The sequence below is a fragment of the Hylobates moloch genome, unplaced genomic scaffold, assembly GCF_009828535.3.
Source record: "Hylobates moloch isolate HMO894 unplaced genomic scaffold, HMol_V3 SCAFFOLD_19, whole genome shotgun sequence".
In the NCBI taxonomy this organism is placed as follows: domain Eukaryota; kingdom Metazoa; phylum Chordata; class Mammalia; order Primates; family Hylobatidae; genus Hylobates; species Hylobates moloch.
This window is the reverse complement of record NW_026652294.1, coordinates 47,459,766-47,473,576: the sequence shown is the minus strand read 5'-3', so window position 1 is coordinate 47,473,576 and position 13,811 is coordinate 47,459,766. Positions and strand designations below refer to the sequence as shown.

General features: G+C 43.2%; 1 protein-coding gene across 3 annotated transcripts in view; it reads right to left on the bottom strand.

Annotated features, from left to right (window-relative positions):
• Nucleotides 1-7,330, bottom strand: part of SMURF2 (SMAD specific E3 ubiquitin protein ligase 2) — a 116,511-nt gene extending 109,181 nt beyond the window's left edge. For 2 of the 3 annotated variants that reach the window (XR_009211038.1, XM_032139651.2), the window contains exon 1: nt 6,840-7,070. Coding sequence is in view for 2 of the 3 variants with exons in the window: in XM_032139651.2 (XP_031995542.1) it covers nt 6,840-6,891 (52 nt within the window). In the remaining variant the exon portion in view is untranslated. Of the gene's footprint in view, nt 1-6,839 lie in introns of all 3 variants that reach the window. The other variant, XM_032139650.2, reaches the window with a different exon arrangement.
• Between the last annotated feature and the right edge of the window lie 6,481 nt (nt 7,331-13,811).

Here is a 13,811-nt window from a genome sequence, read left to right as displayed (position 1 = left end):
TAACCCCATCTCCACCCAAAAAAAAATTAGCTGGGAGTGGTGGCATGCACCTGTAATCCCAGCTACTAGGGAGGTTGAGGCAGGAGAATCACTTGAACCCAGGGGTCAGAGGCTCCAGTGAGCCAAGATCACGCCACTGTACTCTAGCCTGATTGACAGAGTGAGACTCCGTCTCTTAAAAAAACTGGCCTAGTGAGAATACTAAACTAAATTATAAAGCTACAATAATAAAAACAGTATGGCACTGAACAAGAGCTATATCTGACTCTATTATAACTAATATAACTGAAAAGATACTACATCACTGTGGAAAGGAAGAATTGGTTAATAAATAATGACAAGATGGCTAAATAGCAATTGAAGGGGAAATAGTTTATTAAACCATTTTTAAAAAACATTAAATATAATGTACTTATTTATCAAACTTCTTGAAGAATAAGTTCTTCCAAGTATAGAATAGGAAAAACAAAAGTTGGACAGATTTTGACTCCTAAGATAACACATTTCTACATGTCCAAACAATGACCAATGTTAAAAGACAAATAATTCACCATGGAAATGTTTGTAGCAAATATGACAACAGATTAATATATTTGTAAGTCTCAGGTAGATCAATAAGAAAAACACTAAGGCTCTAACGTAACTAGGACAAGGCCAAACAAGTCAATGAAAATAAACATCATTAGTAAACAGACAGGAAAATATTCTGCTTCATGAATGTTTAAATGGCACATGCCACGAAATTAGCAAAAAATGTAAAACGCAATTAGCTAATACTTATAATAGTAAAAAGGGACATCTTTATTTACTGCTGCTCTAAATAGGCCCAACTCTTTAAAGAAGCAGCCTAAAGGAAAAATTACTCATGAAACCTTAAAAATATCCACACACTTGAACTCAGTAACACTATTTTTATGGAAGCATTCTAAAAAAAAAATCCTTAAAAAGAAAATCAAAGTTACCTACACCAAGATGTTTACAGCAATTATTTGTAATAAAAAATTTGGAAATAAACATTCAAACAAAAAAATCTGAATGATGGTTGCTGTTGAATCTGCTTAACAGTTATCCTAAAACCAGTCTTCATGGTTCCCATTCCGGTCCATCCTCCATATTGCTCTCAGATTGTGTCTAAACAGCAAATATATCAAAGCTTAAAATCCTGCAATGGTTCCCACCACCTTAAAAAAAAATGAACATCTTGGAAAACTACAGTAAGGTCCTAACTAGGTTGGTCCCTGTCTAGAGCCTCACCTCTTGCCACTCATACCCAATGTTAGCCATAAAGAACACATGCGGCCAGGCGCAGTGGCTCACGCTTGTAATCCCAGCACTTTGGGAGGCCGAGGCGGGCGGATCATGAGGTCAGGAGATCGAGACCACGATGAAACCCCGTCTCTACTAAAAAATACAAAATATTAGCCGGGCATGGTGGCAGGCGCCTGTAGTCCCAGCTACTCGGAGAGGCTGAGGCAGGAGAATGGCGTGAACCCGGGAGGCGGAGCTTGCAGTGAGCCGAGATTGCGCCACTGCACTCCAGCCCGGGCGACAGAGCGAGACTCCGTCTCAAAAAAAAAAAAAAAAAAAAAAAAAGAACACAAGAACACATGCAGAACTATTCGGAACTATTTATAGCTCTCCAGCATTCATTAAATAAAATGCCAAAAAGGTCTTAATCCATACTCACACAAGGATCCTGGCTTCATTGCACTTAAAGCATAGGAACAATAAACACCTACCAGTGGGTTAGGTCTGGTACTAGAAGAAGAGCTTCTTAGAGTCACAGAGGACAGTTCAACTCAGGTCAGGGAAAGTTCTAGGGATAACAGTAATCTTTGAGTTGAGCCTTAAAAGATGGGCAAGTATCGCTAGGGGCGAGGGCAATTCGAAGTGAACAGAGTATGTCAATTTTATTTTTCCAAACAAATTCTAATAAACTTGTAATAAGCTTTCTAGACAACTTTGGTTGTGACATGTACTTCTCCAACTTTCAGTTTCTCCTACCACTTAGAGCTACTATGAAAATTAAAAGTGATAATAGATATGAACTTAACATAGCATCTGGCACGTAAACTTTCAATACATGTCAATCATACAGAAACACATAACAATGCTGATTACAACGGCGTATTTCAAGAGTTCAGCATTCCTAGACAAAGAAAGTTATCAGTAAACAAAAATGAAGGCAAAGAGGAAAACTAGTAAGAACAAAGTTAGACAAACGACCCATCACCATTTAGCCAGGGTGAAATACTTCTCTCTACAGGCCCTAATGAAATCCTCACATTACATATTACAACAAAACAATAATTTATATTCATAATTGTATTGAAATCATGAATAAAACATTAAGTTCTACTAAGTATGGTCTATTTGAAAAGAGGAGGACATATTACGTCTTTAAGACTCTCACCAAAAAAGGCTCAAATAGGCCAGGCATGGTGGCTCACACCTGTAATCCTAGCACTTTGGAAGGCTGAGGCAGGAGGATCTCCTGAGCACAGAAGTTCAAGACCAGCCTGGGCAACCTGGAGAAACCCCATCTGTACTGGAAAAACAAACAAACAAAAAAGGTAAAAAAATTAGTCAGTCACGGTGGCGCGGACCTGTAGTCCCAGCCAGTTGGGAAGTCAAGGTGGGAAAATCACCTGAGCCAGGAGGTCAAGGCTGCAGTGAGCCAGATAACTCGCTGCACGCTGTTGCCACTGCACTCCAGTGTAGGCAACAGAATGAGATTCTGCCTCAAAAAAAAAAAGGGCTAAAATAAAAATCTTGTATGCCTAAGTATGACCCTTCATTTATCTTTAAAACTGAGTTATATTAAATGAGATGTTAGTATGTTGTGATAGTAACAGCTCAACCAACAAGAAAAAAGTAAAAGTGATGACTAAAATACACAGACTTTATTACGAATACCAAACTACAAAAAGGACCTTGGCATGTTCTACTGCCTGCCTGAAGAGGGTTAGACCAGAAGACAGAATTTAAGAGAAAAGGAAGGAGCTCAGCTAGATTGGCTTCCTCCTCAGAAACCAAGAAAATAAAACGAACTGGGGACATTCAAATCACTAACACCTCTAGTATATAAAAGTCATTATGGGCCGGGTGCCGTGGCTCACACCTGTAATCCCAGCACCTTGGAAGGCCAAGGCGGGCGGATCACCTGAGGTCCAGAGTTTGAGACCAGCCTGGCCAACGTGGCAAAACCCGTCTCTACTAAAAATACAAAAAAAAACAGCCAGGCGTGGTGGTGGGCGCCTGTAATCCCAGCTACTCGGGAGGCTGAGGCAGGAGAATCACTTGAACCCGGGAGGTGGAGGTTGCAGTGGGCCGAGATTGAGCCATTCAACTCCAGTCAAAAGTGAAACTCCAACTCAAAAGATAAATAAAGTCATTATGGTGTATAGGCATACTTAAAAACCTGAGAAATAGAATTAAGCTATAATTTTTAAAGCCTTGAATCGATAAAATACGTAGTGAAACAAGATTAAGATGCTAGCATATCTAAAGGGAGATTTTTAAAGTTAAATTTCCTTACATTATAGACAAGGTTAACCTCCTTATTGCCAAGGGCTTTGAAATTAATAATATGAGAAGCAGCATACAAAAACATTAAATGTATAAAAAGGTCTGAAACAAATGTTCTGGAGGAGTAATCTTATTCTACTTCTCCATACCTAAGAATTTAAAATATTAGAAATTACACTAAACTTTTTCCAGCCTTTGGTTTTCAGAAACAATAATGGTATAAAAAATTATCCCAAAATTTTTACTGTAAAGAATATTTTTCTATCCAAATCATTGGAAGAAAAGCCTGTATCAGATATAAGTATAATGATATAGACATTATACATTTTGTAATCAATTTGTTATAGAAATAGTAGTTGAAGTTGATAGTGTTACCATACAGCCCATTTCAATGATCATATGTTAATGTGTCATAAAGAACAGAAGTAGCTTGATGGATGAAATCAGATTCTAACCCCCAATTGCCTGAGGAATCTAAAATTTGGGATCAAATTATTAAATCAGCTCCACCTTCTTAGCACTGACAAATACCAAACAGTTCACTGATTGTGGTTTTAAGAATAATAAGTGGAAAGGTCTAATATCAATTGTGGGCAGAGATCTCATGGTTCAAATATTTCCTCTTCTTCAGAAAGAAAGTGTATGAGTGTGTGAGTGTGTGTGTGTCACCGTGTAAGAAATATTTATACCTTTCAGTAAAGGGGCAATTCCACAATAAGGTTATTATTATCAAGTAACTAAAGTTTATACAGCATCTTGAAATCAAAGGTACTCTATAAATTTAAAATTGTAATATGGTATTAACTTAAAGCAAAGAACAATAATTTTAAAACACCTTATAGCCCAAGTGTATTGTAAACCAAATATAAATTCACTGTGGGATCTTTTTATAAGTGATTTTTTTTTCCTCTATTAGGGAACCCAGATCTAAATGAACTGTTAAACACTTAGTCTAAAGGTATGCCAAACATTTCTTAAGGTCTTAACAAAGAATCAACTTTTTTTTTTTTTTTAAACAAAATGAGGCCTAGGTTAAATATTTTATTTGGCTTCTCAAGATGGACTGAGAAGTTGGGCACCAGCTCCAGACCAATTCCTGGACGCACATCAAACACAGCCCTGTCATTTATCCAGTCAGTCAAAACAATCTTTTCCATCTAACCCTTTAATGTTTATGTCCTAAAAAGCTGCTAATTGAATCCAGCTCTTGAGATCTATTTGCTAAAATCTATACCATCTAATTTATAAATGATGAACAAAAATGGAAAAAAAAATAACGTTAACTTTCCTGGCAAAACAGAAGAGACTCCACTGTAACCAAAGAAGGAAGGACAATGTTTTTAATATTTGTCAAATTTTAAGAGAAAACTATTCAGAGACAAATAGTTGTAAGAAACTCAGAGTACCTCAAACTGTTTTTACTATTAAGAGGACACAGGGTATTTAAAATTCCTCAGAAAAACCTGAAACAAAATCACAATAAATGTAGTTCAATATTCCCCCTTCCCCTAAAATATAAGCATAATCTTTCCTCTTAATAAACTTTAATTATAAATTTTTATAACGTGTCATAGGCAGTACGGAAACCACAGATAAACACTTCAAGATCTATTGAGTCATACCAAAAACCTCAACTAACCTTATCTGCAGAAAATCAAAATCCCTATTTTTTCCCTCATTTTCTCTACATAGCCCAGAGGAAAGTAAATGGAAACAGCCTATTTTTGATGCTTTCTGCACACCTGGGATCACAGGTTCTTTCCACGATCACTGACTCCAGATAGCAACAGCAACAGATAAACTCTAAAGCAACAAAGATCCCCTATAAAGGTTTCCACTGACTCCTCCCAATATAAGGACACTGAATGGTGGGGAGGGGGGTGGAATACAAGTATCCTCCAATCCAGGTTTTCCATTAAGAACCACTCAGTTAATGATTCCCTGTAATTTTCCCTTGGGAAAGGAAAACTGTCATGAAGGTAATATATTATTTAAATTGCAGCCAACATACATTCAAGCTAAATTCTCAAATACCAAATTCACTGCAAGTTTTCATCTAGCAAGTTCAGCCAGTGGACTGGGATGTGACACACAGGCATTCAACTACAAAATTAGTCCAAATAAATCTCAAAGTCTAGTGTGGACAAACATAATTACAGTTTATCCGTACACGTGCACGCACACACAAATCCTCTAGGGAAAATTATCTTTCTCACCACTCACCCAAATATAAACGTGGACAATTTATCAGGGGTAAATGGTGAAGGTAGGATAACGCCGTGATTCCAATTCCTTTTCAAACCAAATACAAGTTCTCCTAAAGCGGGGGTGGCAGGTCCATGTAAGAATACCAAAAATGGCATTGTAAGCAAAACATACCTGTAATGTTAAAGATTTCATGCACCTGGAATCATAAACACTTTGTAAGTGTAGTCTTCCATCTGGCAACCCCTCCGGACGTTCTTTTCCATTTAGAAAAAGGAAGGAGGAGGGTGGGGAAAGTAACAAAGTTTGCTCGAAAGTTTGTATGAGCACATACTTAGAAATGTACCCCTTCCCCCCAAAAAAGTGTGTTTTTAAAGCAGGTCTGGAGTTAGAAGTTAGACACAAGTTATGCGGCCTAAAAGTAACAACCCCAAACATGCCACCCTACAATCAGACACTTCCAAAACACAGTGTACAATGAGCCCGAGCCGTCGGATCAGACAGGCACACCGGAAAAGTCAACCTGTCTCCTCTCCTCAGAGAGACGTGAGTTTAAGGTGTGTGGCCCCGGCAGCGGTGGCCGGCGGCGGGGAGTAAAGGTTTTTCATGCGGGCATAACTGGGTGTTATGGTAAGGTAACAACCTGGGAACACACACGCACACCCTCCCGTTAAGCGCTCCATCTTTAAGGAGTGTTTACTGCGCGCAGTCAGCAACCGGATTCAATAATCCTCGCCACGGGAGCTCTTCATCCCCTTCACGGTCTCACCTGGGCGGTAGCCCAGGGGCTGCTCCCCGAGCCCTGGGAGGCAGCATCTGGCTCCTTGACCAAGACTTTCCGACCTGAAATCCGCCTGCGATGCGAACCGATGTATCCTCCCCTCCACAAAAGACCACCCCCCGCCCCGAGTCATCCTCGGCTTTTTAAAGAATGTCCAAACCGGAGCAAGTGGTTTTCCAATTACTCTCCCTGAACTAGGCCTTCCCACTCCTCCGACCCCCAACTCACCACTGATCGCTACCCTGGCCCTTCCCAAGGCCACAGGCACCCCCCGCCAGCTCGCCCACCCCGCGGCTGCCCAGGCCGGCCCGCCGCCCCCCCTCACCTGTCAGGCGGAGCTTGACGGGCCCGTTCCTCCGGCCTCCGGGGTTAGACATGTCCCCGGCGGCGGGGGCGGCGGGCGGGACGGGGACGGGGACGGGGGCGACGGCGAGGCGCGGCGGAGTCACCACAGCGGCCGGGGCTGGGGCCCGAGCAGCCGGCGCCGCGGCCGCCACGGCCGGAGGGTCCCGGATGTGCCGAGAGTCTTCGCCATGAGCCGCGGAGGGAGCAGGACGCCGAGCTCCCCCCTCCTCCCACTTCTCCTTCCTCGGCCCGGGCCGCACAACAAAGCGGCAGCCGCGGCCGCCCGCGCCGCCTCCGCCCGCGCCCCTGCCGCTTTCTCGCGGCCTCCGAGGCCTTTCCCTCCTCTCGTCTCGGCGAGGCTCAGTAGCCGACGGGGCTGGTCGGCTGAGGCGGGCGGTGCTCGGCGGCGCCGGAGCAGGATTCTGGGCTCGGCCGCTTCCTCCTCCACCCGCCCTCTTGTCTGAGGGACCCGGGACCTGGGGCCGCCGCCGCCACTCGTCGGCTCCGGGGGGCGGGGAGGAGACGGGAGGCGGGGCCGGCTGGGCGGGGCCAGCAGAGCGGGGCGGGGCCGGCGGGCGCGCGCAGGGTGCCCCGGGCGGGCACCGGCAGTCAGGGAGGGTGTGAGCTGCCGCCGAGGGTCCCACGCGCAACGCTGGGAGGGAGCAGGCAGGGAGCAAAGTGGCGGCGGGCGCGGCAGCTCTGTGGCACCTGGAGGGGTTTAGTGTCCGGTCCACTTAAGGGAGAGCTTTTGTCCAAGCAGGGCCGACTGCATTTATTAGACGCCCACTGCGTGCAGGGCGCTCCGAGAGGCTGGGGCGAGGAAGGTTAGAACCGAGTCCGCTGCCTGCCGGGAACTTGGAGTCTTTCGGGCGAGGGAAGAGACAGCATTCCCACGCCGATGGTTCCAGCAAAGCCCCAGGAGTGCTCTGCTCCTGGTCTTGTAGTTGACACCTCCATCCGGGACTCACCTGGTGGAGGAGCTTGGGTTACCTGCTGACTCCCGCTCTTTTCAGGTGCAGCCAAGGATAGGGAGATGATACGTCTTAAAGGATTAACAAGATAAACCTGAAGAGTTGTTCATACGCTACTGTATTTCGTTATCTCAGGAAGAGAAAGAAAAGTTTAAAAATGTGTACCTTATGCTTTGACATTGTAACTGTACTGCTAGAAATTTATTTTTTCTTTTTTGTTTTTAGACAGGGTCTCCCTCTGTCGCCCAGGCTGGAGTGCAGTGGTGCGAACACGGCTTACTGCAGTCTCAACTTCCCGGGCTCAGGTGATCCTCCCACCCGAGCCTCTGGAGTAGCTGGGACCACAAGTGTGCACCACTACGCCCCACTAATTTTTGTATTTTTAGTAGAGACATGTTTAGTAGAGACATTTAGCTTTTCCCGTGTTGCCCAGGCTGGTCACGAACTCCTGACCTAAAGCGATCCGCCCGCCTCGGCCTCCCAAAGTATTGGGATTACAGGCCTGAGCCACCGCACCGGCCCTATTCTTGACAAATAATCGTACAGAAGATGTTCTTTGCTATATTCCATTAATAACAAAAGAGGAATGAGAGAACAGCATAGTGGTCCAGAAACCGCGTGGTTTTTTATGCAGCCATATAACCATTTTATGAAGATCATATAATATGGAAGAATGTATATGTAATGCAAAGTTTAAAAACAGAATAGAAGTTGTATGCATATACATGCGAAAGTATCTAGCACAATGTAAAATACTAAGGACAACAGCGTGGGGGATTTTTTACGTGATTCGTTAGTTTTGCTTTAGGCTATTATAACATTAATGCAATTTTAAATGTTTTGGATTAATATATTTTAATCCTTATTCCATGCCAATCATTTCTCTTAATACATCAGTGAAGTCACTTCTCCAGATAGTTATCTCCGAGAGCATTTCATCAGTTTGGATACAGCCCTGCAATTAAAAGTAATCCAAAAAAGTATATGAAGTTCTAGACATCACACTAAAAATACCACAGATAGGCCGGGCACAGTGGCTCACGCCTATAATCCCAACACTTTGGGAGGCCGAGGTGGACGGATCATTTGAGGTCAGGAGTTTGAGACCAGCCTGGCCAACATGGTGAAACCCCGTCTGTACTACAAAAAAATACAAAGAAATTAGCCGGGCGTGGTGGTGCATGCCTGTGGTCCCAGCAATTAGGGAGGCTGAGGCACGAGAATCGCTTGAACACGGGAGGTTGCAGTGAGCTGAGATCACGCCACTGCACTTCAGCCTGGGTGACACAGCGAGACTCCATATCAAAAATAAATACATAAATAAATAAAAATAAAAATAGGAGAGATAGTGCCAGCAATTCATTCAACAAATATTAAGTGGCCATTTTGTGCAAAGCAATGAACAAGGTCCTTTAGAAATGCTTCCTTGTACTACAAACATATAGAAATCAATGTGAGCAATAGCTGCTACCACAATTTAAGAGGCCAGACAGTGGCAAAAAACTTAGCAAACTAATGTACACATTCACATTTCCCTTATTTTTATGGCACACGCTTTGTTCCCAACCACCCAACTAACATAATTTGTAGCCTTGTGTTAGGTAATAGAAGTTAGGATTTCAGAACGTCATGGGAGACCTGGGGGAGGCTGCTTGTTTTGAAGTTGAAAGCAGTACATTCAAAAATGTAAGTGACTGCTATAAAGACACATGCACACGTATGTTTATTGCGGCACTATTCACAATAGCAAAGAGTTGGAACCAACCCAAATGTCCAATAACGATAGACTGGATTAAGAAAATGTGGCACATATACACCATGGAATACTATGCAGCCATAAAAAATGATGAGTTCGTGTCCTTTGTAGGGACATGGATGAAACTGGAAAACATCATTCTCAGTAAACTATCGCAAGGACAAAAAACCAAACACCGCATGTTCTCACTCATAGGTGGGAATTGAACAATGAGAACTCATGGACACAGGAAGGGGAACATCACACTCCGGGGACTGTTGTGGGGTGGGGGGAGGGGGGAGGGACAGCATTAGGAGATATACCTAATGCTAAATGACAAGTTAATGGGTACAGGAAATCAACATGGCACATGGATACATATGTAACAAACCTGCACATTGTGCACATGTACCCTAAAACCTAAATTATAATAAAAAATAAAATAAAATAAAAAATAAAAATGTAAGTGACAGCATAGAAAAATGTATATAGGGTTAACGTGCAGATGTTTGTATTTAGGCTTTCCTGTAAGGTTAAATCCTGTTGTTTAAAACAAATATTCAGATAAGAATAACACTTTAAAACCGTTCAAGGACTCGGCATGGTGACTCATGCCTGTAATCCTAGCACTTTGGGAGGCCGAGGCAGAGGAGTCACTTGAGCCCAGGAGTTTGAAGCCTGGGCAACATGGCAAAACCCCGTATCTACAAAACATTAGCCAGGAGTGGTGGCCTGCACCTATAGGCCCAGCTACTCAGAAGGCTGAGATAGGAGGATCACCTGAGTCTATGGAGGTCAAGGTTGCAGTGAGCCGTGATCACACCACTGCATTCCAGTGCCACTGCATTCCATCCTGGGCAGCAGACTGAGACTATCACAAAAATAAAAAGAAAATCAATATACTGGTAATGATTTTTTTAAGCAGGTACATGGATGTTCATTTTATTGTTTTCCTTGCCATGTTAAATATTGACATTGACTGTAAACATTTATTTTTTTAAAAGTAACTAAACGTTTAAAATGAAGTAAAATAAACGAAAAAATAGAACAGGGGCAGAGCGTGGTGGCTAACACCTGTAATCCCCACACTTTGGGAGACCAAGGTGGGAGGATCACTGGAGCCCAGGAGGTCGAGGCTTCAGTGAGCTATGATTATGCCATTGCACTCCAGCCTGGGCAACAGAGTAAGACCCTACCTCAAAAAAACAAACACACACAAAAACAGAATACTCGTAATAGGAAAGTCATTTTGAAGGCCTCTCTTAAGTGAGTGGCCTCATCTAGTCCAGGCTCAGATTTCAGAGATGATTGGGTTAGAAAGTTTAAAAAAAAAAAGTTTATGTGTTTCTCTTCCCTTGGGGATATGTTTATGTCCCCAAGGGGGGATATAGGTACATTATAATGACAACATGTAGGGAATTACCAAATTAATAGCCAGAACTTGGGAAAGATAAGAAGGAAAATTAAGGGATGGGAATCTTAGGTAAAAGCAATTATATACATTCAGGTGTAAAAGTCTTTGAGGAAAGGAAAATAGCATTGGACATGAAAACAGGACTATTCTTTTTTTTTTTTTTTAGACGGAGTCTCACTCTGTTGCCCAGGCTGGAGTGTGGTGGTGCAATCTCGGCTCACTGCAACCTCCACCTCTTGGGTCCAAGTGACTCTCCTGCCTCAGCCTCCTGAATAGCTGGGATTACAGGCACCCACCACCATGCCTGGCTAATTTTTTTTTTTTTTTTAGTAGAGACGGGGGTTTCACCATGTTGGTCAGGCTGGTCTCGAACTCCTGACCTTGTGATCCACCCTCCTTGGCCTCCCAAAGTGCTGGGATTACAGGCGTGAGCCACCGTGCCCAGCAAGACTATTCTTTACACATCAAAATATTACTATGAGATTCATTCAACCACCATTTTTACTTTATTTTATTTTTTGAGTTGGAGTCTCACTCTGTCACCCAGGCTGGAGTGCAGTGGTGCGATCTTGGCTCACTGCAACCTCTGCCTTCCAGGTTCACGTGATTCTCCTGCCTCAGCCTCCGGAGTAGCTGAGATTATAGGCACCTGCCACCACCCCCAGCTAATGTTTGTATTTTTAGTAGAGGTGGGGTTTCACCATGTTGGCCAGGCTGGTCTCAAACTCTTGACCGCAGGTGATCCGCCCTCCTAGGCCTCCCAAAGTGTTAGGATAACAGACGTGAGCCACTACGCCCGGCCCTATTCTTGAAAAATAAGTAATAGTACAGAAGATATTCTTTGCTAAATTCCATTAATAACAAAAAAGAAATGAGGGAACAGCATAATGATCCATAAACTGCATGGTCTTTTGGGGTTTTATTGTTGTTGTTGTTTGTTTTTTGAGACGGAGTCTCACTCTGTCGCCAGGCTGGAGTGCAGTGGCGCCATCTCGGCTCACTGCAACCTCCGCCTCCCAGGTTCAAGCGATTCTCCTGCCTCAGCCTCCGAGTAGCTGGGACTACAGGCGCGCACCACAATACCTAGCTAATTTTTTGTATTTTTAGTAGAGACAGGGTTTCACCATGTTGGCCAAGATGGTCTCAATCTCTTGACTTCGTGATCCACCCACCTCGGCCTCCGAAAATGCTAGGATTACAGGCATGAGCCACTGCGCCCGGCCAACCGCATGGTTTTTTATGCAGCCATTTAACCGACAATTTTTATGAGGATCATATAATATGGAAGAATTTATATATGATGCAGAGTTTAAAAACAGAAGAAAAGTTGTATGCATGTACATGCAAAAGTATCTAGCACAATGTAAACTACTAAGGAAAATAACGTGAGTTTTTTTATGTGATTTATTAGTTTTGCTTTAGGTTGTTATAACATTAATGCAATTTTACGTGTTGTTAAATATACTTTAATCCTTATTCCATGCCAGTCACTGCTTTTAATGCATCAGTGAAGTCGCTTCTCAGGATAGTTACCTCCAAGAGCATTTCATCAGTCTGGATACGACCTTACAATTAAAGTGATCCAAAAAATATATGAAGTTCTTGACATCGTACTAAAAATGTCAGAGATAGGCCAGGCACGGTGGCTCATGCCTGTAATTCCAGCACTTTTGGGAGGCTGAGGTGGGCGGATCATTTGAGGTCAGGAGTTTGAGACCAGCCTGACCAACATGGTGAAACCACGTCTGTACTAAAAAAAAAAAAAAAATACAAAAAAATTAGCCAGGCATGGTGGCGCATGCATGTATCCCCAGCTACTCGGGAGGCTGAGGCAGGAGAATCTCTTAAACCTAGGAGGTGGAGGTTGAGTGAGTCGAGATGGCGCCACTGCACTCCAGCCTGGGTGACAGACTGAGACTCCATATCAAAAATAAATACATAATATATAAAAATTAAAACACCAGAGATAGTGCCAGCAATTCATTCAACAAATATTCAGTGGCTATTTTGTGCAAAGCAATGAACAAGGTCCTTTAGAAATGCTTCCTTGTATTACAAATATATATGATGTGAACAATATCAATATCAATGTAATATATCAGTGTGAACAATAGCTGCTACCACAATTTAAGAGGCCAGACAGTGGCAAAAAACTTAGCAAACTGATGTACATATTAGCATTTACCTTATTTTTATGGCACATGCTTTGTTCCCAACCACCCGACTAACATAATTTGTAGCCTTGTATTAGGTAATAGAAATTAGGATTTCAGAACGTGATGGGAGACCTGGGGGAGGCTGCTTCTTTTTTTTTTTTTTTTTCAGACGGAGTCTCGCTCTGCTGCCCAGGCCGGAGTGCAGTGGCGAAATCTTGGCTCACTGTAACCTCCACCTTCCAGGTTCAAGCAATTCCCTGCCTCAGCCTCCCGAGTAGCTGGGATTACAGGCACCCACCACCATGCCCAACTAATTTTTGTATTTTTAGTAGAGATGGGGTTTCACCATCTTGGCCAGGCTGGTCTTGAACTCCAGACCTTGTGATCCACCCGCCTCAGCCTCCCAAAGTGCTAGGATTACAGGCGTGAGTCACTGCGCCCAGCCAGAGGCTGCTTGTTTGGAAGTTTAAAGCAGTATCTTCAAAAATGTAAGTGACAGCATAGAAAAATGTATATAGGGTTAACGTGCAGATGTTTGTATTTAGGCTTTCCTGTGAGTTTAAATCCTGTTGTTTAAAACAAATATTCAGATAAGAATAACACTTTAAAACCATTCAAGGGCTGGGCATGGTGACTCATGCCTGTAATCCTAGCACTTTGGGAGGCCAAGGCAGAG